Consider the following 19,019-nt stretch of genomic DNA (forward strand, 5'->3'; position numbering starts at 1 on the left):
GAGAACTGGCACAAAAGTGTTCAACCTCACCTATTCCCTCTGCAGTGGTCCAAGATCAGCCCCCTCCATTGCCGAAGGTCATTGGGATGGGAGCTGAATCCCTCTCATTCCTTTCTGAGCCCTCCGTTTGCCCACTGCTGCCTGCAGGCTGACAGCATCTTCCACAGCCGAACACTTCCAGGGCCCCACTCTGCCCAGTAAAGCCCCCCCACCAAACTGGTCCCACTGGTTTGGTGCCAGAGCAGAGTGAAAGCCCTACCTCAATCTCCAGAGTCTTTATTCAACACCGAATCATAAAATAGCTCTTTACACACCTTGGGAAGAGGGTTAATTCTTGGGTTTTCCTGGAATTCTTTAAATACACATGGTTTACACTCGGCAAATGTCAAAGCAACAACATCAAAGTGCATCTACAGGTGATAGTACCAACCAAAGTGCTAAAGACACGGTCTCCTGCCACCCCCACCACCAGCACCTTGTCCCCACACTCCCTGTCCCCACCGCTCTTCCCAGTGGATTTAGCAGCCAGGACCCGGTTTAGCAGGACCAGGGGATGGGGAAAAGGGACGTTTGGTTCTCCAGACACTGGCACATGGCTGCAAAAAAGACTTAAAATAGACCTCAATTTGGATAGAGTTAAAAAAATACCAACTCAGGAGGCAACTGCTGCCTTTGGGAATGCTGGAAAACCACCAGAGCAGCTGCTGCCGTGAGGTGCTTTAGGGATATGATTGTGATTCCTGGATTTTATATATATATATATCTCATATATATATATTTCTCTCCATCCTCTGATTATCTCTAAGCAAGAGAAGCCAAAAGCCATCCCACACCATTGCACCCATTTGGCCCCGGCCCCAACTGCCTCATCCCAGCCCTCCACGGGGCTCGATCCTGAGGCTGGATCGGACAATCCCAGTTTTCCCTCCTCTGTCATCCCAGGGAGGATGTGCAGCAGCTTCTCCTTGGGCAGAAGGGATCGTTCCACCCACCACAGGGGTTATTTTGCCTCCCATGGTGGGGAATGTCGTGCATCAGCACCACTTGTGATGCTTTGGTTGCAACAAACCATGTCCAGTTGCTAAAATCTCCCCATTCCATGTTCTTTTTCTCTTGGATTTTAGTATTTTAAAGCATTTTGTGATTTGGCACCAGTTCCCAAATCCTTTCACTCCTCCCAAAAGCTTTTATTCCATCCCAACGTATCCCATCCCAAAATCATGGAACCAAAGCATAGTTTGGGTTGGAAGGGACCTCAAAGCTCCTCCAGCTCCAACCCCTGCCACGGGCAGGGACCCCTTCCACTGGAGCAGCTTGCTCCAAGCCCCTGTGTCCAACCTGGCCTTGAACACTGCCAGGGATGGGGCAGCCACAGCTTCAGTGAGGAACCAGCTCCTGGGGTGGGAGCTCCTCTAAGAGCCACCAGAACACATCCAGAGCCTTTATCAACACTTCCCAGGGGGGTTTTGGTCTGGTTTAAGCGCATTTAGAGCCTTTTGGAGGACCCAAGCCCACTGCGCATGGATGTTCCTTGGGTGGCAGCTGGGACCATGTCTCATGGCAAGACATGGGATATTTTTCCTGCCTTCTTTGATCAAGAGGTTTAAAACCTCCTTGGGCAGAGCCAGCGTGAGGATTCCTCTTTCCTTCATGACATTCCACCCCTGCTCCCATAAAGGGATGGAGGCAGCTGGTCCCCGGAGCATCCTCGGCTCCTGGGGGCAAAACTCAACACCCCATTGAGAAAAACATGGATTGGGGATAAATTTGACCTCCAAGCTGGTTCTGCTGGTGGTGTTCCTCATGAGATCCCAGTACCCAAATTCAAGTGAAGGTTATGCCACAAATGGGGAAATCTGGGGCGAACTCACTGCAAAAGTATTAAAATTCCACTAAACTGATCCTATGGGAATGGAGGCTGGCAGGAACCATCAGCTCCAGCCTCCTTCGGATGGGGCCATCACCATGACCCTGAACTAAAGCTTCTCACCACTGATGCTCAGCCCATGTTGGGTGGCTGTGCCCTGGCTTTTGCTGGGGATTGTCATTGCAGAGGCACTGCGGGGCTTCTCTAGGGTCTAGTATGGGGTTGAGTTCACGCTGCTGCGGTCCCTTCCCTACCAGCACCTTGATTTCAAGGCGTTCCCAGGGGATTTAGTAATTTCTCCATCATATCTAGAGGAAATGGAGTTGAAACCCCATGATGGGTGTGGGGAATCCATGGGCAGCGTTGCCAGAGCATCCCATAGGGAAAGCAGCAGGGAAAGGATCAATCTGACATTTCAGTGGAGGAAACAGGGAGCTCTTAATGAACTCGTTGCCATTAACAACACAGCTAATGAGGAGCTACCAGGAAAGATGCAGGGGTCACTGTGCCAGCCCCCTTCATCCCAGCTGAGGAGGAGGAGGAGGAGGAGGAGGAAGAGACCCATCTGAGCCCAGGAAGCAATCATGGAATGGTTTGTGTCAGAAGAGAGCTTAAAGCTCCTCCAGCTCCAACCCCTGCCACGGGCAGGGACCCCTTCCACTGGAGCAGCTTGCTCCAAGCCCCTGTGTCCAACCTGGCCTTGAACACTGCCAGGGATGGGGCAGCCACAGCTTCTCTGGGCACCCTGGGCCAGCGCCTCAGCACCCTCACAGGGAAGAGCTTCTGCCTAAGAGCTCAGCTCAGTCTCCCCTCTGGCAGGTTAAAGCCATTCCCCTTGTCCTGTCCCTACAGGCCCTTGTCCCAAGCCCCTCTCCAGGTTTCCTGCAGCCCCTTTAGGCACTGGAGCTGCTCTCAGGTCTCCCCTTCAGGAGCCTTCTCTTGTCCAGGCTGCCCCAGCCCAGCTCTCTCAGCCTGGCTCCAGAGCAGAGCTGCTCCAGCCCTCGCAGCAGCTCCATGACCTCCTCTGCCCTCGCTCCAGCAGCTCCACGTCCTTCTTATGTTGAGGACACCAGAACTGCACACACGGTGGCTCCTGTTCAGTTTCTCCTCACCCAGCACCTCCAAGTCCTTCTCCTTGCGCTGCTCTGAATCACTTCTCCACCCAACCTGTAGCTGTGCCTGGGATTGCCCAACCCTGGTGCAAAACAATGCAAAAGGTGCAAAACGGGGCAGAAAACCCAACTTTCCATCTTACAACCCTCAAACCTCAAGATCTTGTGTCATCGCAGGATTTTGGTAAAAACGTGGCTTTGCTAAGCCAGAAAGTGGACTTTTTGGGAATCACAGCCCAAGGGGAGGGGGATGAGTTGGTCTGGTCACACCAAAGCACCAATTTTGGGTGAGGTTGTCCTGCTGCAACTCACAAAACCCTCATGGCAGCGATGGGATGGGGACATCCCGCATCCACCCAACACTCCACATCCACCAGCCATGGCCACCAATGGCACCAGCTCACTGATGAGCACTGAAGGGTTCTCCATGTGTTCCCAACATCTCCCCCTGCTTTCCATCATCCCATCCTCTCCTTCCCATGGCCTGGAGGAGCCAGGTGAGGTGCTGGGAGCACAGCCAACCTGGAGCAACCAGCTTCAGTCTTCAACCATGACTCTCCAACGCGATAGTCTTTAAGCATAGAGGGTATAAACATGCTGAGGATAGAACTTGCCTTTAAACTCTTTTCTTTTCCTTCTTTTCTGTATAGAAATAAATACTTTGTGGTTTTTCTTACTTTTTAAGGGAATTTCACAAGTCTCTGCGCTGTTTCCAATGGGAACATCTCCACTTGGGACCACGCTGCTGGGATGAAGGATGGATGGTCCCCAGATGGTCGTAGCTTTTCTGGGTGGTTCTTTTTTGCTGGTCGGGGCATCTCTTGCTCTTCTTGCCCCTGGATTATGGATGTTCCAACCTCCAGGGGTGGAGGTAAAGTAGTGGTGGGCACCTTGGGAGCTCATCCAATGCTGCCCATTGGGATATGATGGGACAAGGTGGTTTCTCACAGGTGTTTTGGGGCTCCCACATTTTATCCCTACAGGGAACAGCCTTCTCCTGGAAAGCTGCAGACAGAGGGGGAATGAGGGTGCTTCAAAGAGGGGGTTATGGCCAAGAACCTTACCCTGTTTCAGAGGAGACAGCATAGATGGGATGATGGGTGGATGAAATGGTCTCCTGAGGTGCTTCCTGGGGTTGGAGGCCTCCAGCCCACCACCAGCTTCATTTGGAATCCAGTTTGGTTTCTATCAGGGTCCCAATGGGCTGTCACACGCTGGGAGCCCTCAGCTGAGGTCTGCAGCTCTCATGCCATAGATGAGGAAGGAAAGTGGTACCAAGATGGGTCCACAGCCTTCATCCTCCCGGGGGATGCTCCACGGCAACCCATCACCTCCAGGAAGGGGAGATGCCCTGCGAAGGGCTGTCTCCTCACATCCACATTGACCAACAGGCACCAAACCCTCCAATGATGGTCCAGAGAAGAGGACAACCCCACAGATCTGCTTTTCTCTGTTGGCTCCTCTCAGCTCAGCACATTGGGTCCAATCATGCTTGGTTGGGGCTCAGGGTTGCAGGGCGCTGATGTGTCCCTGCTGCTGGCAGTGCTGTGATGGGTATCCCCATGGCATGGACACCTCCTGGCACCTTCAGGGTGGAGGATGGAGACGCCTGACCCCGCTGGATGCCTTCCCAAAGCCTTTTCCTTTGGAATAAGAAGGGTGTTTTGGGGGTGATGGTGTCCTCACAGGCAGAAGATGGAGAAGAAACAAGCATTAAAAACCAGCTGTGGCCGTAGGTAAAGGATCTACAGGGCAGTTGGGTTGGTGCTTTCACAGCGGCTTTGGATGTCAGGACAGTTTGGCCAGGATTTCTCCTTCAGGCTGCTCAGGAAGGCGATGAGATGGCAAATGTGGGTGTCCCATTCCAGTCCCAATCTCCACATGGACCAACGCGCTCCGGTGGGGCTCTGAGCTCCGGTGGATGCTGATGGGGACAGAAACATGACCCGTGCTTCCTGGTGGACGAGGACTTTGGAGATGGTTTATTGCCTTGGCAGGAGGGTTTGGGTGGGCAGGAGGTGAGGCTGGAACCATCATCTCCATGGTGTCCTCTGGCTCCTACAGCCCCGAGATGCAGCTCTGCCACCCGCGCTTGTGCTGTGGGGGCTGCTGGCTTCTGGGCAGTGTTATCCCAGCTTTGGGTGTCCCTCTGATACACAAATGGTCATGGAAACGAGTGGAAATCCTGCAGGAATGCTGGGCACCGTTTCCTCTGGAGGAACAGCCCCTTCCCACCCAACCTCCATCATCCCCTGGATGGATAAGGATGGTCCAGCCGTGATGCTGATAACGATGGGGTCTTGGCAGATCCATCCTCAGCTCCCACACCACCAACCAACCAAAACCCCCCCAGAAACAGAGATTGAAGAGAAAGACATTCCCCAAACAAGGATCCTTGGCAATGAGCAGCCACAAAGGGAGGTTTGAAGTCATCTTCCCTCCCAGGAACAAGCTCTGCCTCTTTGGGCAGCCAAAAATGTCCTTAAGTAGCACCTTTTGCCCATGAGCTGGCCTTGGGGACAGGCTCTGGTTACCCATCACTGAGGCCTGCAAGGGTTCAGGGTTTCTTTGTGCATGAGCCGGTGTCTCCGTGCTCCAGGTCCGGCAACGGATGAGCAGCGACAGTGGGTTTGTTTTCACGGAGCCTCTGGGAATGTGCTTTGTGGTTCCCTGAAGGACTAACAGCCTCCTTCCACCTTGATGTGCAAGATCTTGGAGAAGCCGGGTCTCTTCCTCAGGGCCTGGAAGAGGAGAAAAGAGTGGGGTTGGTGGGGGAGGACATGGAATCATTGAATCATGGAATGGTTTGGGTTGGAAGGGACCTTAAAGCTCCTCCAGCTCCAACCCCTGCCATGGGCAGGGACCCCTTCCACTGGAGCAGCTTGCTCCAAGCCCCTGTGTCCAACCTGGCCTTGAACACTGCCAGGGATGGGGCAGCCACAGCTTCTCTGGGCACCCTGGGCCAGCGCCTCAGCACCCTCCCAGGGAAGAGCTTCTGCCTAAGAGCTCATCTCAGTCTCCCCTCTGGCAGGTTCAAGCCATTCCCCTTGGCCTGTCCCTACAGGCCCTTGTCCCAAGCCCCTCTCCAGCTTTCCTGCAGCCCCTTTAGGCACTGGAGCTGCTCTCAGGTCTCCCCTTCAGGAGCCTTCTCTTGTCCAGGCTGCCCCAGCCCAGCTCTCTCAGCCTGAGGTGTCTCTGTGCATGGCAGGGGTTGGAACTGGAGGAGCTTTAAGGTCCCTTCCAACACAAACCACTCTGTGACTCGATGATGCTATGACTACAGCAATGGGCGAGTTTGTCCCTAGCCTCCAAGGGGACCTGGGGCTGGTGACACGGGGGTCACCTGGGACTCGCATCCTTTACCTGGAGTTTGTTCACCATTTCCTCAAACATCTTCTTGGCTTCAGGGCTATGGGGCTCCTTGAAGTAGTCCACGATGCCCACCTGCACGACGATGGACTTCAGGTTCCGGCACACACCTGCAGTACAGATAGTGCCTGGTGTCTCCATACCTGGGCTCAGATGCCATGGACCCAAAAACCCACCCAGTGCTCCTCAAGGCCTCCTGCTTCTGGGCAAACCTCACCTTGAAGATGGAGGAGACCCGTTTCTGGTGACCCCTGTAGGGAGGATGGTGCTCTATGAGCTGGTCCCTCATTGTCCTATCCCAAATCGACCTTGGGAAACCCTTCCTCTTCCACACAGAGGATGGTTCCCAGCAAGTCCAACCACAGCCACGTGTGTGACCACCAGGAACAGTCCTCAAACAGACCCTGCTGCTGGTGTCAGACCTCTTTCCCCAGGAGCTCCTGTCAAATAGCTTCAGTAAATGGTGTGGCTCCAAACCCGGATGAGGTTGAACCTCAGGTGTACCACAGGCATTGGGTTCTTCATTCAATGGAGACATTGAGGTCTCCATCTTCCTACAGCCCAAAGCAAGATCAGCTCTTCTTAACCCATCCTTGGCAGGGATCTGTTGGATCCCCTCTTAGATGCCTTCCACCATGGAGCTCCATCACCTTCCATTGTTGGCACTGGGTGCTGTGGGTGGGCAGGAAGGCAGGGTCTGGTTCATGGATCTGGATACCTGATGGCCTTTTGGCCAATGGACGATGCTCTGCCTCCATCCCTGGCATTGCTACTCACTGTTGAAGTGCAGCAGGGCTTTGGGGGTGACCGGCGTGGAGGTCAGCACCAGCATCTCCAGCCCCTTCAGCCCCTCTCGACAGACCTCAGCTGCAACCTCCTGGTTGATCTCTGCCACATGGTCCAGCTCCAGGACCTGAAGCCGCATGCAGTTTCGGGCTGGAAGGACAAAGAACCCTCCTAAGTGTTCTCAAACCCATGTAGATGAGGCCTCGGTGCCATGGGTTAGTGGTGGCCTTGGCAGTGCTGGGAATGGTTGGGCTGGATGAGCTTAAAGGGCTTTTCCAACCTGGCTGATCCTATGATTCCATCAGGGAAGGGATGAGGCCACTGATGGGAAAGGGGTGATAGAAGGGATGGGTGGCACCAAGGAGGGGCAGCGTGCACGCATGGTTCTTGGGGTGGGTTTCCTCATAGAAGTCCCCATGGAGCATCCCTTAGGGTTATACCCTGCCCCCAGCAAGGTCCCTTCCCCTTGCCCCCCCCGAGCAGAGCTGCTCCTACCTAAGGAAGCCAGTCCCTGGACACCGCATCCTGCCCCTCCGACACCCAGCGCCCGCAGGTGGGGCCAGCACCTCCCGATCATCTGGAGGCAGCGGTTGCTGAATCGCGTCGGCTGCTGGCTGGGAACGGGGAGAAGATGGGGATGAGACACGAGGCAGAAGCTCTTCCCTGTGAGGGTGCTGAGGCGCTGGCCCAGGGTGCCCAGAGAAGCTGTGGCTGCCCCATCCCTGGCAGTGTTCAAGGCCAGGTTGGACACAGGGGCTTGGAGCAAGCTGCTCCAGTGGAAGGGGTCCCTGCCCGTGGCAGGGGTTGGAGCTGGAGGAGCTTTGAGGTCCCTTCCACCCAAACCATTCCATGGTTCTATGATTCTCCTGCCAGGAGACACCCTCCTCTGTACACCTCGATCCATGCTGAGGGGGGATATGACACTGCAACAACCATCCCAGGACAAGAAGAATGCCCCGGAGCAAGCCCCATGGCATGGAGGTGACCTGCTCTGTTCCATGAACCCCTGAGCACTGAGACGTTGTGGGGTGGGGATCCACCAGCATCTTTATCCCCCCAAAATGCTTTTCCAAGGCAAGAACAACTGCAGCCATCTCCCTTTGCAGCAACTTGATGTTTAAAGCCATCCAGGCCCTTCCGGGCTGCTGTTACACGAGCAGTGAGGAGCTCAGATAAGCCTTTGATGCTCAGTGTCACCCATCACGGCTCCCCTTTCATCTCTGGTGTTAGCAGTGCCCTGGAAACATTCCTGGCTCATCAGGGTTGTGTCTATACCCAACAGCTCCCAGCCAGGACAGGGAGGGATGGGGCTGAGATCCTGGTCCCCAAAACTGGCCTCAAGGAGCTTCCCCCCCCAGCAAATCTGGATCTTTCCAGCCCGGCCTCCTCCTAACATGACTCTTACCACGGATGCAGAGGTGCGACCTGGAGGGAGATGATGTCCCTGCAGCCTGCTCCAAGGGCCCAGATCACTTCATGACCCACAGGGTCCGTAGAGCTCCTGGAACAACACAGAGGACACGTGGTGGCCCCCACTGGCAGTGATGCTGCCCTGGGGGCTGTGTCTGCAGCCTCTGTGATGCTGCATCTGCCTGCACCTGGAGGTACAAATCTGGTCGTTATTCCTAGCCCATGGTCAGACAATCCCAACACCGATCCATGCGGGAAGGCTGGAGGCATTTCTGTCTGGAATTGTGCCTATGGATGTGGAATGGCAACTAAGAATGGAAGAAGGTGAGGTTGAAAGTGGGGCTGAAGGTGAGGTTGAAGATGAGGTTAGGCTGAAGGTAAAGGCTGAAGGAGAGGTTGATGGTTGAAGGTGAGATGGTTGGTTGAAGGTGAGGTTGATGTGAGCCTGAAGGTGAGGTTGGGGATGGGGTAAGGCTGAAGGTGAAGTTGTTGGTTGAAGGTGAAGTTGAAGGTGAAGGTCAAGGTCTTCCAGATGCAAAGGTGTCAAGTGATGGAACTGAGCCAGCCAGGCCATGTACCCTTGCAGAGCAAATCCCTGCAGGTCCCATTGGGTTGGATTCATTCTCCACCTGCCCAGGTTGGATGGGGAAGGTGCCAGGACGTGGTTAAGGATGTTTCAGCTGATGGATGGTAACTCCATGGCCTTGTACCAGCTCTGCGGTTGTGCCACCACATCTGTAGGGTCTTCCTTGTGTTTTGGAGGTATCAAAGAGACCTCATGGGTGCTGCTGGCTCCATGGAGGTGGAGGTGCAGGTTTAGGCGTGCTGCCTGCCCACCCAGCAGTGGTGCCACTGCCTCAGAGGAGCTTTCACTGTTGGCTCCCAGCACCAAGTCAGTGGAGGAGAGGGGTTGGAGAGCATCATCCTGATGGCACCAGCCCAAAGGCTGTTTCACCACATGAAGCTGCCTCCTGAAGACCAAGGCCACACTTCCCGACTCCAGATGACCCACTTCAGAACTAGAGGCAAGCCTAAAAATAGGCGATGGGTGTTATCTGGAGCGCTCCACATGTCTCCACTGAAGAAGCTTCCAAGAGCCCCTTGTGTTTGGGTTAATCAGAGCATGAGTCAGTCACAGGTTAGCAACGTGCCAGGAGAACTTGAGCCGGCTCCAATGCCCTTGGAAGGGCTGATGGAGGAGTCTTGGGGTCAAACCCAGCAGCACTGGGCTGCATTATGGTGTGGGATGCCCCCATCAGAGCCATGTCTGAAGGAGTCTCCATCCTGGGCTGGATGAGGGCACCCATCAGCTGCAGGTCAAATGGATACCAAGTGGGTACCTACGTGGTGCAGGGGAGCAAGGATCATCCTTCTTGAGTGTATAGGAAAGGTAAATCCCATCTCCACTGGGGGAAGAGCCTCTTCTGGAGGTGGCCAAGACCAAGGAGCAGCCAAAGATCTCTCCTCAAGGACCTCCTTCAGGACCTATATCATGATCCTGGTGTCTTTGATCTTGGGCAAGGTCTTCAAGCTGGGTCTTAGCAATCCTGTGGCAGAGCTGTTCCAAGGACAGAGGGACCCCAAGGTCTCTTCTCCCTGTTAGAAGCCTTCCTCAAGGGGTAGCAGTCAGGTAGGACCTCACTGGGGCCTGGTGTTGGTGCACCTCTTCTTCACCCTTCTCTAACACAAAGCAGTGTCCCCTCACCAAGACCCCGCTGATGACTCCAGATGAGGTGGGAATGGTACCGGGATGGTGGGAATGGAGCTGGAAGGGAAACACCTGCATGGGAACATGCCAGAAGAGGATGAGAGTTGGGAGGACAGCTTGCTCTGGGGACATGGAAAGGTGGGTCCTTCACACTTGGCCTGATGGGCTGTGTTCTGACAGGGAATAGAAATGGGAAGCAGAGGAGTTCAAGCACATCAGCAGGTAGAAGGATGCTGCCCCTCTGCTCTGCTCTGGTGAAGACCCCCCTTGCAGCACTGTGTGCAGTTCTGGTGTCCTCAACATCAAAAGGACATGGAACTGTTGGAACAAGTCCAGAGGAGGCCACGAGGATGATCAGGGGCTGGAGCACCTCCTGTATAGAGACAGGCTGAGAAAGTTGGGGCTGTTCAGCCTGGAGAAGAGAAGGCTGCGTGGAGACCTCAGAGCAGCTTCCAGTATCTGAAGGGGGCCTACAAGGATGCTGGGGAGGGACTCTTCATCAGGGACTGCAGTGACAGGACAAGGGGTAACGGGTTCAAACTGAAACAGGGGAAATTCAGGTTGGAGATGAGGAAGAAATTCTTTACTGAGGCACTGGCCCAGGGTGCCCAGAGAAGCTGTGGCTGCCCCATCCCTGGCAGTGTTCAAGGCCAGGTTGGACACAGGGGCTTGGAGCAAGCTGCTCCAATGGAAGGGGTCCCTGCCCGTGGCAGGGGTTGGAGCTGGATGAGCTTTAAGGTCCTTTCAACCCAAGCCATTCCATGATTCTACAATCCTATCCCATGGATATTCCCAGCCAAGGAACCACAGGACCCCAGGGTAACAAGGGGGGCTGCTGGTACCACCCTTACCGGTAGGTGACCGCCTGCAGGGCCCGGCAGTAGCAGCTCGCCAGCCACAGCGACCGGTCCGTCAGCACGTTGGGGCAGTGCGAGATGCGCAGGATGAGCAGGTTGCTGCCCGTCGCCTTCAGCAGGGACTCCAGCCCCGCTTCCAGGCAGCCCCTGGTGGGAATAGAGTCAGGATCAGGGGATCTGTGGCTCCAGGACACCCAAAACCCACAGCAGGAGCCAGTCCCTGAACGTCCATCGGTGGAAACGGGATGCTGGGACTCATAGAGCATCATCATCCCTGAGGACCAGTGGCTCCGGCTGTGTGGGGAGGATGCCCAGGACTCACCGTGTGCTCTTCATGTAGTCCTCCTTGCTCTCCTTCTTCCCTCGCTGCCGTGGCTTGAGGTTTTGGAGGGTGAGGGAATGCATCTGGGTGCACCATTGGGACAGCATGGCCAGGAACTGGGGGGACAGGGGTGGCCGTCACCGATGGGGGATGCCCTGAGCATGGCTCAAACCACCCATCCCTGGGACATGCACACATGTACAGGCATTTCTGCATGCACACACGTATGTGGTCATGCAAGGCCGGGTGCAAGAAAATCACATGTATGACAAAAGCACGTGAAAGCGTGCACATGTGAGGCCATGCCCACAAGCATGCACATGTGAACATGCAACACATCCAGCCACTGGTGCCAGCACACAGCTGTGTGTGGCCATGACCATAACACCACGACCATCACCACCAGCGAGACGCTTGCTCAGCTCCACCGTTCTAGATGGAACTGGATGATCTTAAGGCCCTTTCCAACCCAAACCGCTCTATGATCCTAGAGGAAAGGTCTCTCCCAGGCAGGGCCATCCCATCCCTGGTACCTTGGAGGACACCCTGGCGTTCTCCAGCAGCACCCGCGTCCACACGGCCGGGTGCCGGGCCACGAACTTCCAGTCCTTGCACACCTCGGCCGCCCGCAGCAGGGTCTTGGTGTCCAGGTAGGTGAAGATGCAGAAGAGAGCTGCCCGCATCTTGAGGATCTCGGGGCTGATCACCTCGCTGGAGTGCCCGGGGCTGCCCCTCTCCAGCCGCCCCACTTTGCCCCCGGCCCCCTCGGTCCTGGCTGCGGGACATCCATCAGTGGCCACTGTTGGAGGATGACGAAGGGATGCTCTGAGTACCCACCTGCATCCCTCACCTCCCATCCTCCCACCCCACCAGCAGACCCCATTGCACCTCACCCGTGAGCCGGCAGCTACCGGTGGGTCGGGATGAGGCGGATCCGGGCGCCTCCGGCTCCCATCCCTCGGCCTCGGACTCGGTGGTGCGGGAGCCCACGTCGGACACGTCGCCCTCCTCGCCCTCGGTGCTGTTGCGGTAGGGCCGGCGGTGCCAGTTCTGGATGGCCTGACGGCGCAGCCCCGAGCCGCGGCCGCCGTCCCGCGTGGGGTAGGGGTGCCCGTCCGCGGTGTCATCCGTGGGGCACGGCTCTGCGCTGTCGCTGTCGTAGCAGCCTGAGCTCTGTGATACGGCTTTTGCCCGGCTTGAGGCTCTGGAGGATGGAGATGCTCAACCTCAGCGCTCACCAGGGTGTGCGTCCCCTTCCCGGGGTGCCCACCAAAACCTGAGCATCCCGGTAGAATTCCAATCAGGAGCAATGGGTGGGCACTCACCCGGTGCTGGAGGAGGAGCGCTGGTTGGGCACACCATAAGGACCATGCACGGCCACCCCTGGCCCTGGGTGCCGATCTCTCTGTGGGGAGATGGACAAGAAGAGCCAATGTGGTGAAACCCATGGTGGTGCAGTCAAAGGAGACAACCCTGATAATGCACCCTGGGCTTGATGTGGTTTGGGGTGAGGCTAAACCCAAATGGGATGCAGAGGAGCATCTCGGAGGAGGGCCACAAGGGTGATGAGAGGCTGGAGCACTGCCCATATGGAGACAGGATGAGAACATTGGGGCTGTTCAGCCTGGAGAAGAGAAGCTGCGTGGAGACCTCAGAGCAGCTTCCAGTATCTGAAGGGGGCCTACAAGGATGCTGGGGATGGACTCTTCATCAGGGACTGTAGGGACAGAACAAGGGGTAACGGGTTCAGACTGAAACAGGGGAAGTTCAGGTTGGAGATAAGGAAGAAATTCTTTATTGAGACGCTGGCCCAGGGTGCCCAGAGAAGCTGTGGCTGCCCCATCCCTGGCAGTGTTCAAGGCCAGGTTGGACACAGGGGCTTGGAGCAAGCTGCTCCAGTGGAAGGGGTCCCTGCCCGTGGCAGGGGTTGGAGCTGGACGATGTTAAGGTCCCTTCCAAGCCATTCCATGATTCTGTGATCCCCAGCATCCCCCCCTCACCTTGCCCACACTCACCGCGGAAACCACCAAGAAGAAACCTCCCTTCCGAATCCCCCCCAGGGCCGGTTGGGACTCTTCATCAGGGACTGCAGTGACAGGACAAGGGGTAACGGGTTCAAACTGAAACAGGGGAAGTTTAGATTGGATCTAAGGAAGAAATTCTTTACTGAGAGGGTGGTGAGGCACTGGAATGGGTTGCCCAGGGAGGTTGTGAATGCTCCATCCCTGGCGGTGTTCAAGGCCAGGTTGGACAGAGCCTTGGGTGCCATGGTTTAGTGTGAGGTGTCCCTGCCCATGGCAGCGGGGTTGGAACTGGATGATCTTAAGGTCCTTTCCAACCCTGACTGTTCTATGATCCTATGGCCGTCCATTCCCCACGGCAACCGCACGGGCATCCCCACCCCTGCCCACGCAGCCCTTTCCATCCCCCGCAGGAGCCGCCCGCCCGCCCGCAGCACGGGGCTACCTGTGCCCGCGCAGGGAGCGCCCGGGCCGGGGCCTTGGTGCCGGGCGTTCCGCAGCGCCCCAGGCTGCCGTTGGGGGTGGTGCCGCAGCTGCTGCTGATGATCTGGAGCTGCTTCTCGGCGCGGTCGGCGCGGTCCAGCAGCTCCTCGATGAAGCGCTGCAGCCGCACCTTGGCGTTGGCCTCGCGGGCCGCCGTCTCCTTCAGGAACTGGTCGATCTGCAGCACCTCCCTGTGCGGGGGGAGCAGCGGGTGACACCCCGGGCCCATCCCGCACATCCCTGCTGAGCACCTCCATCCCTGGGTGTGAGAGGAGGGGCCTGCTTGTGCGCCTCCGGACCGTTCGTCATCAGCCGGTGTCAGCGCAGACGGGTCCTGGGCACGGACTAAGGGATGCTCGCGGCAGGCAGGGGGATGTTGCCACCTTGTTTCGGGGGTGGATGACATCCTCAGCATCTTTGCTGGGGTGGGCGTTGCTCCCAGGACTGGAGGCCCTTGAGTGCAATGGAGTGGAGGGAAGGGGGTGATGAGAGGACAAGGGGAGACTGAGATGAGCTCTTAGGCAGAAGCTCTTCCCTGTGAGGGTGCTGAGGCGCTGGCCCAGGGTGCTCAGAGAAGCTGTGGCTGCCCCATCCCTGGCAGTGTTCAAGGCCAGGTTGGACACAGGGGCTTGGAGCAAGCTGCTCCAGTGGAAGGGGTCCCTGCCCGTGGCAGGGGTTGGAGCTGGAGGAGCTTTAAGGTCCCTTCCAACACAAACCAGTCTGGGATCCTATGACGGTGTGGTGGGATGATGGAGGAGCATGGCCTCTATTTGGGGCAGACTTAAAGAAAACACCTTAAGGGCAGCCTGAAGTCCTTAAACCCAACTCAGCCCCAAACCACCCCCAGCTCTGGGATGGACGCTGCGCCAGCAGCTCCCTGACCTGATGTGGCTCCATCCCACCCTGTGTGCCCACATTAGGGTGCACACAGCACCTACACGCAGCCACCGTGCACCCCCCCAAGTGCACCCCATGCATGCACAGAGCCAGCCCACATGCACGAGCACCATGGAAACACGAATGCAGATGTAGACCCCGATGCACGTGCACAGGCAGACACATGTACAGTTGGTTGCATACGCACCCAAAACCACCCACACAGCCAATGGTGCGCACACACGTGCACAACCCCTCTCACACCTTCTCTTGGTATCCATGAACCCCTGAAAATGCACAAACACAGCTCCTTACGTCTGTCTTGTGCACACCCAACCATGCACACCCAACCCTGCACACCCGACCATGCACACCCAACCCTGCACACCCAACCCTGCACACCCAACCCTGCACACCCAACCCTGCACACCCGACCCTGCACACCCGACCCTGCACACCCGACCCTGCACACCCGACCATGCACACCCAACCATGCACACCCAACCTTGTACACCCAACCATGCACACCCAACCCTGCACACCCAACCATGCACACCCAACCCTGCACACCCAACCATGCACACCCAACCATTCACAACTGACCATGCACACCCAACCCTGCACACCCAACCCTGCACACCCAACCCTGCACACCCAACCCTGCACACCCGACCCTGCACACCCGACCCTGCACACCTGACCCTGCACACCCAACCCTGCACACCCGACCATGCACACCCAACCATGCACACCCAACCATTCACACCTGACCATGCACACCCGACCATGCACACCCAACCATGCACACCCAACCTTGTACACCCAACCATGCACACCCAACCCTGCACACCCAACCATGCACACCCAACCTTGTACACCCAACCCTGCACACCCAACCATGCACACCCGACCATGCACACCCAACCATGCACACCCAACCTTGTACACCCAACCATGCACACCCGAACTTGCACACCCAACCCTGCACACCCAACCATGCACACCCAACCATGCACACCCAACTGTGCACCCCCAGCCACACCGATCTGCACTGGAGTGTGAAGGAAGCAGGGAGCAGCCCTTAGTGACATAATTCCCTTTGCTGGCCATTAATTGCCATTTAATGATTAATTAATTGCCCCCCAACCTGCCATTTGCAGGGTGAACCTGGGAGCTCCTCGGGAATGATTTGGGAAGGCTCCCAGCACGGGGCCCCAGGGGATTTGGAAGGCAAATAGGTGCTGGCACAGCGTGTAAGGTGATGCTGATGGTTATCACCCGCATCTCTCACCCCCATGGACCGGGTGGAAAAACACTCCTGGCAAAGCAAACGGAGCCCAGGAGCAAGAAGCATCCCATGGGGACAAGGGGCTCGTGGTGGTTTGGAGCTGGCAGGGCTGGGAATGTTTTGATCTGGGAAGGGTGAAGCCGGCTTTGCTGATGGAAATGGTTTTCCCACTTATGGGAAAAGGAGTCTATTTTCATCAGGTCTCCTCATGCTCCCTCTGCAACCTGGCAACTGGTTCTGCTGCTGTGGCTGGAGGAGTCTGGGGACAGATGAGGACAGGCAAGGGGTTTCTCTAAGAAAAGGGAGGTCCAAGAGGCAGTTTTGGGCATAAAACCCAAGGTTTTTGTGTCAATGGTGCCCAGGGTCCACCACGGACCAAACAAGGTGCATGAAATTCCCCCCGGTGAGGGTGCCCAGAGAAGCTGTGGCTGCCCCATCCCTGGCAGTGTTCAAGGCCAGGTTGGACACAGGGGCTTGGAGCAAGCTGCTCCAGTGGAAGGGGTCCCTGCCCGTGGCAGGGGTTGGAACTGGAGGAGCCTTCGCATGCATCCAAACCAAGAGGTGTTGCCCTCATCCAACCCCAGCATCACCTCACTGCTCACCCCAGCACCATCCCCACCACCAGCAAGTCCTGGGAACCTCATTTTGGAGTCAAAGCCATTCATGAACATGCTGACTATCGTGGGGATCAAGACAAGACCATGACTATCCCTCACTGTGCTGTTCATTGACCCTATGGAGAACTCCAGCTTTGCTAAGAAACCCCTGAGGAACACGGTCTGGTTTGCTTGAGCATCAACAATGGGCAAAATGAGCCAGTGCTTGACCAGAGGGGAACTCAGGAGCAGGACTGGATGGGAAGGGGGTGTTGAGTGGGGAACATGGGATGAAAATGAGGATGGCAGTGCCATGGTCCTAACAGCTAATGGAGGTCTATTTGGGCTCTTTGGGCTATCCCATCTTCTTTCTAGGAGAAAAGCCCTGCATCAGGGATGGCCAAGGTGGCCCCATGGGACTGGTCAATGGGATTCCTCAGATTGTATAGGGTTGGATAATTCAGCTGTGGAACCAGAGAGGATGACCCAGGGTTTTGGGAGAACATCCTTTGGTGCTAGATGTGGGCTGCAGCAACATGGCCACCACTGTGTTGCTGGGCATCAGGATGGGCATGTGCATCCCCATGTGCCTGGCCATTTCCTGGGGGCACCAGTGGCTCTGGGATAAGGTCTGGCATGATGTGACCAAGCTATAGACCTGAGGTCTGTGTGGACATTGCATGGGAGAAGATGCAAAACCTGATGAGAGATGATGCCGATGGATGTTGCCAAAGGGATTGTGCCCTAGCACTTGGTCTGAGGGTTCGGTGATGGGCTCCTCAGGGTTCACCATTCCAATGGAATTCCCCCCACCCTTCAGTGAGGAGATGGGGCAAAGGACTCACTGTTGCTTGCGGGTGAGCTCCTGCTCCTTCTGCACCAGGTCCTGCTTGAGGGAGGCCAACATCTCCACGCTGACATCCACTTGACGGGACAGTTCAGACGCCCGGTCCTCCAGCTCCTGCTTCTCCCTGCTGAGCCTCAGGCTCTCCTGCTTGGCCTTCTCCAGCTCCGAGCTCTTGCGGTCCAGCTCCACCTGGAGCCGTCCCACTTGGGAAGCGATTTTCTGCTCCACCTCCTCCGTCAGCTTCTCCAGCCGCTTGTCCACCTCCAGCTTCTCAAAGGCGCGGATCTTCAGGCGGGCCAAGCCTTCCTCATAGGCACTGTCCATAGCGGCCGGCGGCGTCGGGGCCGGCGCCACGGCTTTGCTCCGGGTGAAGATCTCTGTCAGCGGGATCTCGATCTCATGGACATAGCGCGGCGATGGGGAGGAGGAGGGCGCCGGCTCCAGCTCCTCGGCAGGGACCAGGTCGCAGGCGAAGCGCTGGTCCTTGCCTTGGAAGGAGGTGCTCTCAAAGTAGTCCCTGCGCGCGGCCGGCGTCAGCAGAGCCCCGTCGGCGGCCAAGGGGAAGACGGCGGCATCGCAGATGCTGTTGGTCTTGGAGAGGACGTAGAGGGTCTCGTAGGTGTGGTTGTACTCCAGGTGCGCCCGCAGCGAGGAGAGGCTGCGGAACCGCTTGTGCTCCCCGCAGCGCGGGCACCGGTAGGGCAGGTCCAGCGAGGCCATCCCTCAGCTACGCGCCCCGGTACGCGGGACCCCGCTCATGGCAAGGGATGGGTGCACCCGGGGCACGCGGGACGGGGTGCGGAGCCCCCCGTGGTGGGGCTGTGGATGCGCTGGGGCATGGCGGGGTGGGAGGCCTGGGGTGGAAGCAGGGCCCGGAGGTGCTGGGGGATGTCAGCATCGAGCGGTGGCGGGCGCTGGAAGAGATGGGGGTCAGTGATAGAGCGATGTGGGTGACCAACAGTCGCACCTTGGTCCTTCTTCTTGGTCCCCTCGCTGCCTCCATCCCACCCTCCCATGTTCCTCGCATTGAGGCGTGACCCTTGGGAAGCTCCATAATCTTTGGGAAGATCCACAACCCTTGGGAATACCTACAAACTATGGAAAGATCCACCACCCTTGGGAAGATTCACAATGATCGGGAAGCTCCACAACCCTTGGGAAGACTCGCAGACTGTGGAAAGATCCACAACCCTCAGGAAGATTCACAACCTTTGGGAAGATTCACAACCCTTGGAAAGACGTGTAAGGTGTGTAACCCTTGGGAAGCTCCATAACCAGTGGCAATATCCATATCCATAACCGTTGGCAAGATCTATACCCATTGGGAAGGTCCCCCACCCCTTGGAAAGGTTCACAACCGTTTAGGAGAGTGCAGCCACAAGGAAGCTGGACATCCCATGGGAAATCTCCCTCCACCCACCCTGAGCACCCACGGAGGGGTGACCATGTCCTTTCTTGCGCAGCCACCCCTCATTGA

General features: G+C 57.0%; 1 protein-coding gene across 1 annotated transcript; it reads right to left on the bottom strand.

The window, feature by feature from the left end:
- Positions 1-5,657: 5,657 nt before the first annotated feature.
- Positions 5,658-18,262, bottom strand: FBXO41 (F-box protein 41; the record flags this gene model as incomplete). Its single annotated transcript, XM_080627200.1, has 12 exons — positions 5,658-5,720; positions 6,343-6,458; positions 7,126-7,284; positions 7,630-7,748; positions 8,540-8,635; positions 11,104-11,256; positions 11,432-11,547; positions 11,965-12,230; positions 12,325-12,635; positions 12,757-12,836; positions 13,898-14,126; positions 17,541-18,262. The coding sequence occupies 12 exons, from the start codon at positions 18,260-18,262 to the stop codon at positions 5,658-5,660; spliced, it is 2,430 nt and encodes an 809-aa protein (XP_080483326.1).
- Between the last annotated feature and the right edge of the window lie 757 nt (positions 18,263-19,019).

This window comes from Psittacula echo (genome assembly GCF_963264785.1).
Source record: "Psittacula echo genome assembly, chromosome: 1".
Taxonomy (NCBI): Eukaryota; Metazoa; Chordata; class Aves; order Psittaciformes; family Psittacidae; genus Psittacula; species Psittacula echo.